At 40.6% G+C, this 13039-nt stretch overlaps 1 protein-coding gene across 1 annotated transcript in view; it reads right to left on the bottom strand.

Moving 5' to 3' along the window:
* LOC110205537 (calpain-8) overlaps positions 1-13039 on the bottom strand; it is a 109319-nt gene that overhangs the window by 49598 nt on the left and 46682 nt on the right. Inside the window, 5 exon segments of the mRNA XM_020982189.2 lie at positions 648-733; positions 2253-2336; positions 4224-4392; positions 5533-5666; positions 5985-6103. Of these exon segments, the coding sequence (XP_020837848.1) occupies positions 648-733; positions 2253-2336; positions 4224-4392; positions 5533-5666; positions 5985-6103 (592 nt within the window).

Here is a 13039-nt window from a genome sequence, read left to right as displayed (position 1 = left end):
ACACCTTGGGAAATTATGGAATTGCACTCGAGTGTCCCTCTCTGACTGACTTCCCCACCCCTCCAACCATCAGAGAGGCCGGTCAGAGAACAGCCTCTTTGGTCATCAATGGCTTCTGCCAAGAAAGATCAATATCTGCCAGTGGTAATGAGCTAATGGAGTGAGCTCCAGGCCCATCGATCGCTGCCTGTTGTGACCAGTTGGTTCCCAAGATCAAATCTCATTCTCCAAGTGCCATTTCCTATTGGTCCTGATGGCTTTGGCCTTTGTCATACTGACCAGTTGAAAGGATCAGAAGAGAAGTGATTGATTTGACCTTTGGACCACACTGGTGCTCTAGGCAGAGAATGTGAAAGCTTCTGGGAGAGCTCCTTAGAGCCAGGAGTCATTCCAACTGACCTATCTGTATTTGAAATAAAAGAAGGGGAAATTCAGCCTTAAACATAACAACTTCATTTTTCTAGCCTGGACTCAGCCCTCTTTTTCTAGGCAGACTGTACTCAGTGAACTGTGAAGGCTTCAAAATTCCCTATAACCAACCATTTTTCACTGTTATTGTTTGTAATTACATAATACCTCTTCTCTGAAATACTCAATAATAGAGGAATATGGCAAGAGAAACTTGACTCTCTCTAAAGGGAACCTACCTGTCACTCCATGCTCCTGTCCATTCTGTCCCACCCCATGGATTCCTTAGACGGATTAGCTTTTCAAGGCAGCCACGGTAATTAACCTGCAAATTCCACCAAAAAGGCAGAATTGAGCACTTAGATTCACCCCAGTGTCCCACATTTGCAGATACATTAGGCTTATATTAGAATTCTTTTCTTGAAATAAAAATATAGATTTTTTTAAAAAAATGTTCAGTTCAATTCAAAAAGCATTTATCAAGTACTTCTCATGGACCAAGCACTGGGGATACAGAGACAAAAATGGAAAAATAGTCCCTTCCTTAGGGAAGGTTATTCTACAGGGTACACGTGACATTTGTACAGGTAAAGAAATGCATGACAATTTGGATGAGAGCACTAACCAGGGGAGTAAGAAAAGGCTTTCCTTCGGGGATGGCACCTGTCTTGAGCTTGAAGGACTCAGAGAAATAGAGATGAGAGGGAGGGGCATTCCTGGCATTCAGGATAGCCCGTGCAAAAACACAGAAGTAGGAAATGGAATGCTCAGTTCAGAGGAAGAGCAGGTCCTTCCAGTGGAGCATAAAGTAAGTGAAGGGGAGCAAAGTAAGTCTGGAAAGGGCATCTGGAGCTAGAACCAAAAGGCCTCTAAACGTCCAGGTGAGGTGTTGTGTTTTACCCTAGAGGCATCTCTATTCTAGGTTCTCTATTTTAGAGAACCATTGCAGCTTCTTAAGCTAGACTCAGATATATGCTTTAGGAAGTTTATTTGGGGGGAGAGGGGAGGAAGAAGGGAACAAGCATTTATTAAGTGCCTTCTATGTGCCACACACTGTGCTAAGCACTTTACAGCTATCACCCCATTTGATCCTCACAACAACCCTGTGAGGTAGAAGCTACTATGACCCCCATTTTACAGTTGAGGAAATGAGGCAGACAGAGGTTAAGTGAGTTGCCAAGGTCACACAGGTAGTAGGTGTCTGAGACTAGATTTGAACTCAGGTCTCCTCTGACTTCAGGTCTAGTACTCTACAGACTGTGTCACCTAGCTTCAAGTCTTCACTGACCATTATCCTAGAATTCACATAGCCACAATCAGTCGCTGGCCATATTAAATTTCATAACTAAGTCAAGAAATGCATGAGGGCCAGCTGCATTTTGTAAGCCTGATAAGTAAATATTGGGAATCAGTCAAAAGAATTGGAGGAAGAAGAGCACCATGGCAAATAACTACGTTAGGTAACATTCCTTTACAAAATCTATGTCCTATGACCTCCTCAGCCATTGTTTTGCTATCCCCATACTCAACGATAAACAAACTAGACAACAGTGAAAGGCTAGATTCAACTAAAAAGACCCCACTTAAACTCTGAAGGACTGTATGCTTAACACGAAAAACACGTACATTGACCAAGCGTATCAATTGACACAAAAATATGATATTTTTACTTTGAAATAAAAATGTTCATCCTACTCTCTCTACTTTCCTTGCCTGCGCAAACAAAATGCACTGCATCCATTGATACAGCTTGATCCTTGGGAACACTGGTAAATTCCAATCATTCTCTGAAGTATCACACTCCAGAACCCAATGGAGGAACAGCAAGGGATGCCTGCTTTTACCTCTTCAACTCCAGTGATGGAGTAAGCATGCCCCTTAACCAGCTTCAGTCTGGTGACTTCCTGCAACTCTGATGCATTGGTGATCTAGGTAGAGAAAAAAGTACAATCAGGAAAGGCTGGCAGAGGAATCCATGTGGACCTGCCCTGCCACTTCTTCTAATGACACTTGGTACAGAAGGAGGGAATGGGCCTCAACAATAGGATGAGGTCATGCAAATACGGCAATAAGTCTTAAACTTAATAGAGCTGTCATCGTCAAGCCCTTTACCAATTAAGCCTGCTCAGCCAAGCAAAGTGCCTGGGGCCTGCCATGACCCAAGCATGACATACTAGCCTTGGAAATGCCGCTAGGGAATTGGGAAGTCATTTCTTCTTAGAAGAATGACTCTGCACTGACAGAAGAGCACTAATTATCTTGTATTATATTTGATGCAAGCTGGAATCCTAAAATACTATGGATCATACTATTTTCATAGTATGGATCCTTTGGATTCACATGTTTCCTCTCTCCTTTCTCACCTCCCCCTCCTTTCTCTGCCTCTTCATTAAAACCTATGACCTTTTCATAAAAAAAAACATACACATGCATATGTGTATGTCCAAGCATATATTTTTATATGTACACATATGTGTGTATTCATATATATATGTGTATAACACATAAGATAGATAGACAGACAGATAGATAGATAGATGGATAGATAGACAGACAGATGAAAAAGAATAAGCATTTTGAATAGCGCCTACTATGTTCCAGGAACTATGCTAAGCACTTCACAAATGTTATTTCATTTTATCCTCAAAACATCTCTGTCAGGTAGATGCTATTATATCCTCTTTTACAGTTGAGGAAACTGATGCAAATAGAAGTTAAATTATTTGCCCAGGATCATACAGCAAGTAAGTGTCTGAAACTGGATTTGAACTCAAGTCTTCTGACTCTAGGCCCAGGTGGTAAAAATCCACTTTGCCATCTAGCTGCCTTAATTGATAGGAGGGAAAGAGGGGGAGAAAGAGAGACAGACAGACAGACAGACAGACATATACATATAGCTTGCCAGGGTTGTCATACTTTGGAAAAAGGAGAATATTTTATTTTTATTTTGTCCACTTCTGAAATAAGTAAGTTGTTACCTGAGCAATGGTCTACTTGACTAGGAGAAAGCTTAGAGTGATGAGAGAAAGGCATTATGGGGGGAAAACAGGCACAACAAAGGAGTATACAGCAGCTAAGAAGAATGGTAGACAGTACAAACCATATTATGGATCTAGTTTCTATAACCCTCATTTAGTTCCTCTTCACTCCCTTTCCCGGGAGCTCATGACTTCCAGTTTAAAACATACTTCCCCAGAAAGACTTTCAATCAGAGATCTCCAAACCAACACCGTCATATACTGAATCTCCTCAGAGGATTACAGGTTTAGAGTTGAAAGGTATTTGTGATCCCTCATTTCCCAGCTGAAGAAACTGAGGCTGAGAAGCAAGAAGTAACTTACCGAAGGCCACACTAAGAGTAAGCATTAAAGTGAGGAGTTGAACCCAGGGCCTCTGCCCCCAAATCCAGTGATCTCTCCAATCTACCATACTATCTCCCATCTAACACGTAGAGGAGGGGAAGTAAATTCCCCAATGTCACTCAGTAAGGGGGTAGCATTGGTAGAGACAGGACTCAGGGATCATGATTAATTATAGACTACAAACCTCTAGGGTTCAGAGATTAAAAACAAAAAGCAAACAACAACAGTCTTAGATACTCTGATGAGAATGACCATTCCCATTCCCATCCACTCACACAGGTCTTAAAACAGAATTCCTTCCTAGGAATAAATTTGGGTACCACTAATAAACTCTAATTACACTTATCAGGGCAGAGATTGTGCTACCTACCAGCCATAGCTCAAAGCATTCTCCCACCCCTCAACCCATGTTCATTTTTTTTTTCCATTCAAAGGGAAACGTCCCTGGCTCACATCAATGGAGCAGCCAAGCAGTGACCCAGAACGTAAAGCCTTCCTGATGATTTGATACAGATTGGACGGGGCCTTCTTCAAATCATAAAACTCTGAGATTCCTCCAGTGAAGTCTTCAAATCCCTCCACTGTGGACCCGCCTGTGAGAGCTTCATAGGACCCATTGAGCCTGCAGGAAAGGACAAGAAAAGAATGAAGTATACTGCTTCTAGTCTTTAGACATTAGCTAACATCCACATAGCATCTGCTATAATTAGAGGACCCCAAGAGGAAGGATCTCTCTTTCAGAGGATGCATGGGTAATGGTGTTTGGTGGAGGTGATGAACTCAGGGGAAACCATTCAGGGAAATGTGGCTTTAAAGACCTAGAATTCCAATTCGGGACATTGGGGAGGTCAGCAGTTTGCCAGGGCTGAAATCCATATGATTTGACATGAATACCGTGGGCTCATTTCAGAGAACTAACGGCCATTCCTTTCCAGAGGCAACCCATCATCTTCCTTGTGCTTTAAGCAATTCTGTCTTCCAGTCAAATTGGAATCTACAATGAAGCAAAACCTAAAATTTTTCAGGGGAGGAAAGTTGGGAAGTGACTGGAGCGGGAACCTCAGGAGCTATAACTAGGGCAGGTGAGCTGGAGCAGAAGATACACAACTCTTGGTTTAAACAAGAAAAACTGCTAACCTGCTTGGGTTAGTAGACTTGCTGAGCAAAGGGCGGAAGCTTCACTGGTTGAGTCAAGGGGCTATTTATTGTTATTTATTATTATTCATCTTTCCTCTAGTGTTTTATAAGGACCAAAGTACTTAACGTGGAGTTTATTAGCCCCATTAAGCTCTGTTATCCCTATTAAAAGAGAAGGAAGCTAAGAAATAGACAGGTTAACTGATTTGCCTGAGGTTACATAGTCATCAAGTGGAAGAATTTAAATTTTAACTCATAGGCCAAGTGTGAGGTTAATTTAGATTACTCAAAGCAGCATGCCATAGTAGACAGTGTATTGGGCTTTGAGTCTAGAAAGCCTGAGCTCAAATTCTATCTCTGGCACTTAGTAGCAGTGTGACTATAGGCAGGTCACTCAGTCTCTCTAAGCTTTAATTTCCTCATCTGTAAGATGAAGAGGCTATGCTCTAGGACCTCTGAGATCCTTCCCAGCCATAAAGCTTATTGGTTCTCTAACTCAAGGGAGTACCAGGTACCAGAGAACAAAGCAAAGATAACATCTTAAATAGGGACCTGTGTAGAGCTTCAATATAGAAATATAGTGATCATCCTGAAGTCCCCTGAACCCCAAACTTCCCCCACTTACTTGGCATAGGCCTTTTCCAGCAGGGCACTCCAGAACTCTCTGCCTTCTTCTGAGTGAAGGAATAGCAAATTCCCATTTCTGGTGGGTAGCCTGTCATCGATGACCACATCCACCCATTCTCCATACTGCCAGAACTGGAGGATAAGAAACCCACAGTCTCATCATAGAAGGTCAAGGGGGAGGTTGATGGAACAGAATGATGTCTATCTACCAAGAACACATTATTTCCAGAGAATTTAGAGTAAGGATTTTATACTTATTTTGCACACATTCCCCTACCCAAATAGATTATAGGATAAGGAACCATCTCATGCAATTGCAGAGCTCCTCCATTGATTTAAATTGTTGGGGGTTTTTAAGAAATGAATGAATGAATAGACTTGACCACTGATGATGACATCAAACTGGGGGTGGGGAAAATGGTGTTAAGGGCAATAAACAAGTCATAGTACCTGAAAATGAAAGATTCCTGCATAGTTCTTCTGGAAGCTCTGATCCTTGGGGACCACTCGGTAAAGGAGCTCTTCATTCAAGGTCAGCGAAGCAATGGCTGCAAGGAGCCAGCAGTCACCTGCACAGTATCATAGGACATATACGTTGGTCAAGCCAGGCCTATGGGGTTCTCTTGGAGGTACCACCACCTCTTTTTATTGAATACAAGACCAAGTTGCAAATCACACTTTGATGACGAAGGTTCTCCCTTTTCATTCTATTTCAGAATCCTATACAACCAGTTCTGAATTCTAAGAAGCTTTCGCTTAGCTACTAATAGTGTGTGGATTACCCAAGATCCTTGTGTGTCTTTCAGTTCTCCCAATAATTCCTACCATACTTTGAGGAGAGTATAGATAGAAAGAAAACAGATGAGACTCAAAGACTATTGGACTCCTCAGCAACTCTGATAAAAAAAAATTGGGGGTATAGCAATGTTGGAACAATTGTTGAGAATGGGATCTGGAAATTATCTTATATATCAATTGTCTTTCAGGTCAAAACAAACAACAAAATCCCACATTCTTTGCTAAGACTGCCCTTTTCACACTCATACCCTGTTAGGTATAAGTCTGGGTACCACTGATAAATTGCTGTGACAGTCAGACATAGTGGTGCATGTCACTAGTCCCTGCTACTGGAGAAGGCTGAGGCTGGTAGATTACTTATACTCAGAAGTTCCACGCTCATTAGGGCTAAAATCAATCAGGTGTCCCCATTAAGTCTAGCACCAATAAGGAGAGCCAGGGGAGCAGGTCACTAGGCTCCCTAAGAAGACAAACTGGGCCAGGTCAAAAATGGAGAAAGTCTAAAGTCAAAAATTTCCATGCCAGTAAGAAATGGGATTGGGCCTATGAGTGGCGGCTGCACTTGCAGTCTGGCCTAGATAGAGAGACCCACTCTCAAAAGAATACAAAAACTTATGACACGAGAGGTATCCATTATCCTTTACCCCCATGATCACAGATAACAAAGAAATGACATACAGCATGTGGTAAATTATTTTCTTTTATATAGCGTTTCTAAATTTCTCATGACCATTTTGAGACTTCATTTCTTATAATACTCCTGGAATTTAGGGTCACACTAAATGATTCCCCTTTTCCAGAGGAAGAAAACAAAGCAGAGAAGGGTTAGAATCATAGGATGTTGAAGCTGGAAATTATTTCACAGATCATATAATCCAACTCTTCATTTTATAAATAAAGAAACTGGGGCTCAGAAAGGCCCCATGAGGCCCAGGGACTGTGGGAAAGCCAAGAATCAAGACCACAGTTCCAGAGTCCTACCATATTATACTTTCTATGGCATCATATGCTGTCATCATCTTTGAATGACATGAAAATCATATGGAAACTCACAAAAGCCTACAAAATATATCAACCTGGTAGAAACTAGTGACATAATCAATAAACCAATAATTATTTACTAAACATCTACTATCTACCATGCTCTATGCTAGGCAATGGGGATAAAAATATAAATTAAAAAACAATCCCTACTCACAAGAAGCTTATATTCTAATATAAGGTGAAAACAAGGAGATGATAGATAGATAGATAGATAGATAGATAGATAGATAGATAGATAGATAGATAGATAGACAGACAAATAGATTATAGATACATGATAGATGTATATATGTATGTATGTGTGTACATACATATAAACATAGCAAAATTATAAATAAATACAAAGTAGTTCATTATTAAGTACTTGTTTAGTTGCTTTCAGTCAAGTCTGACTCTTTGTGATCCCTTTTGGGGTTTTCTTGACAAAGATGCTGGAGTGGTTTGCCATTTCTTTCTCCAGCTCATTTTACAGATGAGGAAACTGAGGCAAATAGGATTAAATCACTTGTCCAGGGTCACACAGCTAATAAGGATCTGAGGTCAGATTTGAACTCAGGTCTTCCTGACTCCAGGCCCTCTATCCACTACACCACCTAGCTGCCCCTTTATAGGTAACTCCTTGGTATTTATTTGTATTTCTGTACATATTTATTGTCTTCTTCATTCAATGTAAGTTCTTTGTGAGCAGAAATTGATTCACTCTTTATATATGTATCTTCAGCTCTAAAAAGAATGCCCAGAACAGGATAAACAATTAATAAGTACAAGGCTGATCGATTTATCAAGCACCTATGAGCTAGGCACTGTGCTAGGTAGTAGGGCTACAATGACAAAAATAAAGCTGTCCCAGCCCTCAAGGAGCTTAGATTCTATGGGACTGGGGAAGGGGCAGTTGAGTGACAACACATACATGTAAATATATATGTTATACATAAATACAAAGTAATTTAAGGGAGAAAAGCACTCTAAGTTGGCTGGGTCAGGAATGCTACCTTGTAAAATGTAGAACTTGAGCTGAGTTTTCTTTTTTTCTTCCGGAATAGAAAAGGTTTTTATTAATCATAACTGAAAATCTAATAGTAGTCTAACAACTTAGATGCCAAAACTTGCTTCCTTTGGCCATGAACAACTTTGGAGATCAAAGAACTTTGTTGTAATGCGATTAAGTAGCTTTAACATTCTTGTTTTTTCTTTGGTTTCTATGGTTTTTTTATTAATTAATTTATATATTTTTAGTTTTCAACATTCAGTTCCATAAGATTTTGAGTTTTAAGTTTTCTCCTCTTCCCTCTCCTCCCCTCTGCCCCATACAGCATGTAATCTGATATAAGCTCTACCTATACATTCATACTAAGCATATTTTCACATCAGTCATAATGTAAAGAAGAATTAGAACTAATGGGAGGAACCATGAGAAAGAAGAAACAAAAAAAAAGAGAGCAAATAGTATGCTTCCATGTGCATTCAGACTCCATAGTTCTTCCTCTGGATGTGGATAGCATTTTCCATCATGAGTCTTTTGGAATTGTCTTAGATCCTTTCATTGCTGAGAAGAGCTAAGTCTATCAAAGTCAGTCATACACAATGTGGCTATTACTGTGTACAATGTTCTCCTGATTCTACTCATTTCACTCAGCATCAGTTCATATAAGTTTTTCCAGGTTTTTCTGAAGTCCACCTGCTCATCATTTCCTATAGCACAACAGTACTCCATTACATCCATATATCACAGCTTATTAAGCCATTCCCCAGTTGATGGGCATCCACTCAATTTCCAATTCTTGGCCACACAAAAGAGCTGCTATAAATATTTTTGTACATGTGGGTTCTTTTCCCATTTTTATGATATCTTTGGGATACAGACCTAGAAGTGGTATTGCTGGGTCAAAGGGTATGCATATTTTTATATCCCTTGGGCATAGCTCCAAATTGCTCTCCAGAATGGTTGGATCAGTTCACTACTCCACCAACAATGCATTACTGTCTCAATTTTCCCACATCATCTCCAACATTTATCATTTTCCTGTTTCGTCTTGAATCTGATAGGTTTGAGCTGAGTTTTTAAGAAAACAAGGGATTCTAAGAGGTGGGAGTAAGAGCTTTCCTTTCCCCAAAATTCAGATTGCCTAAGAAGGAAAGAAGGCTATTCCATAAGACTTCGCCTTATTTTTCTCCACCAAAGTCCTCAACTAAGTATCACAACAGATACAGTTGTAGACCTGCAGTAAGGAAACCCCAAGTTCAAATCCTACCTCAGACACTTGCTAGCTGGGTGATCCTGAGAAAGCTAGTTATTATATCTGTAAAATGGGAATAATAAAAGTGCCTACTTCCCAAGGTTGTTGTGGGGATCAAATGAAATAATATTTGTAAAGTGCTTTGCAAATCTTAAAGTACTATATAAACTTTAGCTATCATTATTATTATTATTATTAATTATTAGTGCCAGATACCTTTCCTTCTCCTCTTTGGACTTCATTCCCCTAGATAGCATCTTAAATTCAACACGCTGAAAATAAAATTCAAAAAACCCCACGAAAAACCACCTCTCTTGAAGCTCTCTGTTTCTGTCCAGAGCACCACAACCCTTATTGCAAGTAACCCACGTTCATGATCTTGGAGGTGTCCTTGACTCTTCCCTCACCCTCACCCCACCCCATCATGTCCAATTAGTAGCCGAGCCTTGTTGATTGTACCTCCACAATATCTTTCATTTCTATCTCCTTTTCTCCATCCACACCACAGCTATCCTGGCTTAGGCCTTCATCTCCTCTCCAGTAGACAGGTATGGTATAGCCTCTTCATTGGATTGGTCTCCCTGCTCCCAATCTATCTCCTCTCCAATCCAGCCTCCACACAGCTGTCCAAATGATGTTCTGAAGCACAGGTCTGGCCATATGGTTCCCTGTTGCTGCTAGAATTAAAAACAAACTTCCGTATTTCACATTTAAAGAGGTTGCTAGGTGGTGTGTTGGTAGTGTGTTGGATATGGAGCCAGGAAGACCTGAGTCCAAATTCTGCCTCAGTTCAAATCCTATGCTCACACTACCTGTGTGACCCTAACCTCTTTCAGCCTTAATTTTATCTCGATGGGAATTTAACTAAAGAGGAAACTGAGGAAAATATTCAAGCAAGATAACATTTATTAACAGGGGCATGCCGCCTGTCAGTAAATGGATCAATGGCTTGCCTCCATTTATGCCAAAGACCATAAGCAAAAGTTCAATTCTTCTTATATAGGTTTGGGGGAGAATAGAACAAAGAACAGAACAGGATAGATAACAACATGGGCTTGAGGGCAACACAATTAGTTACAAAGATGAGGGGAAGGGCACAACATGATTGGTTGGAAGATTGGTAATGGGGTTGGTAATGCCCCTTCTTCTCTCATGAGACTAAGAAGTGCTCATTGTTTGAGTACAGGTACAAGATAGTGGCCCAGCCTTTTGGATCCACAGCAAACCAGACATCCTTGAAGGATAGCTTGGTGGCTAAAAGATAGTAGGCCCAACTCCCTCATGTTCATACACATTCCCCACGATGAACAAAATTCCTTGAAGTAAGAGTAAATCAGTGATTAGCAGGAGAGCTGGATTTCTAAAATGAACCCATTACAAGCCGGCTGAATTCTGAGCTAAGATCAGAGACAAAGAACTATGACTTTAGCAACTACAGGAGAAAAGCAGTTGCAAGCAGTTTACAATGACTTGTAAATAAGATGAATAAATAAATGATATAGGATCGGTTTTAATCTTCTCAGTTTCCTCATCCATAAAATGGGAATAATAATAGCACCCACCCTAGAGTTGTTGTTAGGATCAAATGAGACAATATATGCAAAGCACTTTGTAAATGCTAGCAACTATTTACTCTCATCATTAAAGCCCTTCCCAGTCTGGCTCCAGCCTATCTATCCTAGATTCATTAAACATACTTTGCCCCTTACATACTCTGCGATCTAATCAAACTGGCCTTCCTGAGGTCCTTTGCATATGATATTCCATCTCCCATCTCACCTCCATTCCTTCTGAATTTTTTATTGTTCAGTCATTTTTTCAGTCATGTCTTATTCTTCATGACTCCATTTGGGGTTTTCTTGGCAAAGATACTGGAGTGGTTTGCCATTTCCTTTTCTACCTCATTTTACAAATGAGGAAACTGAAGCAAACAGCGTTAAGTGACTTGCCCGGGGTCACACAGCTAGAAAGTGTTTGAGGTCAGATTTGAACTCAGAAAGATGAGTCTTCCTGACTCCAGGCCCGACGTTCTATCCAATGCACCACCTAGGTGCCCTCTGAATTTCTAGTTTCCTTCAAAATGCAACTCATGTAACACATCCTACATGAGAGCTTTTCTGATACTCTAAATCTTCTCCTCCCCTCCCCTACCACCACCAGGCCTTGGATTTTCTTTATATTTATTTTGCATTAACTTATATACACATATGTTGTTTCCTGCAATAGGACATAACCTCCTTGAGGTGATGGACTGTCTAGTTTTTGTCTTTGTAATAAATGATATTAGATGATCAATTGATCGATTGAAACACATGCACCAACATCCTGGACAGAAAGTTTAGTTGTCAGTGTGGTATGATAAAAAGAATACTGACTAGAACCAGAGGAATTGGGTTCAAATCCTGACTCTGCCCTTACTACCTCTGTGACCTTGAGCAAGCCACTTAACTTCCGTGGTCCTCACTTTCCTCATCTATGGAATGAGAGGGTGAGATTAGTTAACATCCAAAGTCCCTTCTGCCAATTTGAATCTATGTTCTATATTTTCAATACATTTTTTCTTCTAAATTTGTTGGGCTCTGGAGCAAATTACGCTGTACTCTTTTTTTTTACTCAGCTGTACATGTTGTCTAACTCAATAGATCGTAAACTCCTTGAGCGGGGAAAAGGGAAGAGAAGAAGCATTTATTGAGTGCCTACTGTGGGCCAGGCACTGGGCTAAATGTTTTTACAATATTATCTCTTTTGATCCTCACAGCAACCCTGGGAGGTAAATGCTATTATTAGCCCCATTTTATAGATGAGGAAACTGAGGCAGACTGAAGTTAAGTGACTTGCCCAAGGTCACACAGCTAGTGAGTGTTTCAGGCTGGATTTCGATTCAGATCTTCCTTAATCCAGATCCATCACTCCATCCACCTTGGCACCTAGCTGCCTCTGAGGTAAAGGAACTCTTCATTTTTGTCTTTGTAGACAATCAACAAAATGACAAATTAAACCCTGACTGTTAGCCACATTGAAAATTTAACAATCAGCTTTTAGCAGTTTGAGCTCACTCCAACACACCCCTATGTCTCAACCAATACCAGGGCAGCTTCACTGAACTTCACAGTCTCTCACTTGTGTGGGACCATGTTGCCCAAGAGGGGCAAAGTGAGTTGAGCCAAGTACTTCTGCAAGAGGACTTTCTCACCAAGAGAATGTGGCTGGAGGGCAGTCGGATGGTGCCCAGGACTGGAAACCAAGCATCCTGGGTTCTCTTTTCTGTTCTTCCACTGATCTGATGAAGCCCCAATGCTCAGTGTTCATCTTTGCCACTCCCACCCCCTTCCTTCTGAGTTACCTCCTGATAGTAACAATCCAAAGTGTTTTTATGATGCCCTGGAAATTATTTATGGGCCAAAGACCTATGGAGCAACTCAACTA

Source organism: Phascolarctos cinereus, unplaced genomic scaffold (genome assembly GCF_003287225.1).
Source record: "Phascolarctos cinereus isolate Bilbo 61053 unplaced genomic scaffold, phaCin_HiC Scaffold_5;HRSCAF=322, whole genome shotgun sequence".
In the NCBI taxonomy this organism is placed as follows: Eukaryota; Metazoa; Chordata; class Mammalia; order Diprotodontia; family Phascolarctidae; genus Phascolarctos; species Phascolarctos cinereus.
Note: the sequence above shows the minus strand (reverse complement) of the source record. Positions and strands in the feature narration are given on the sequence as shown.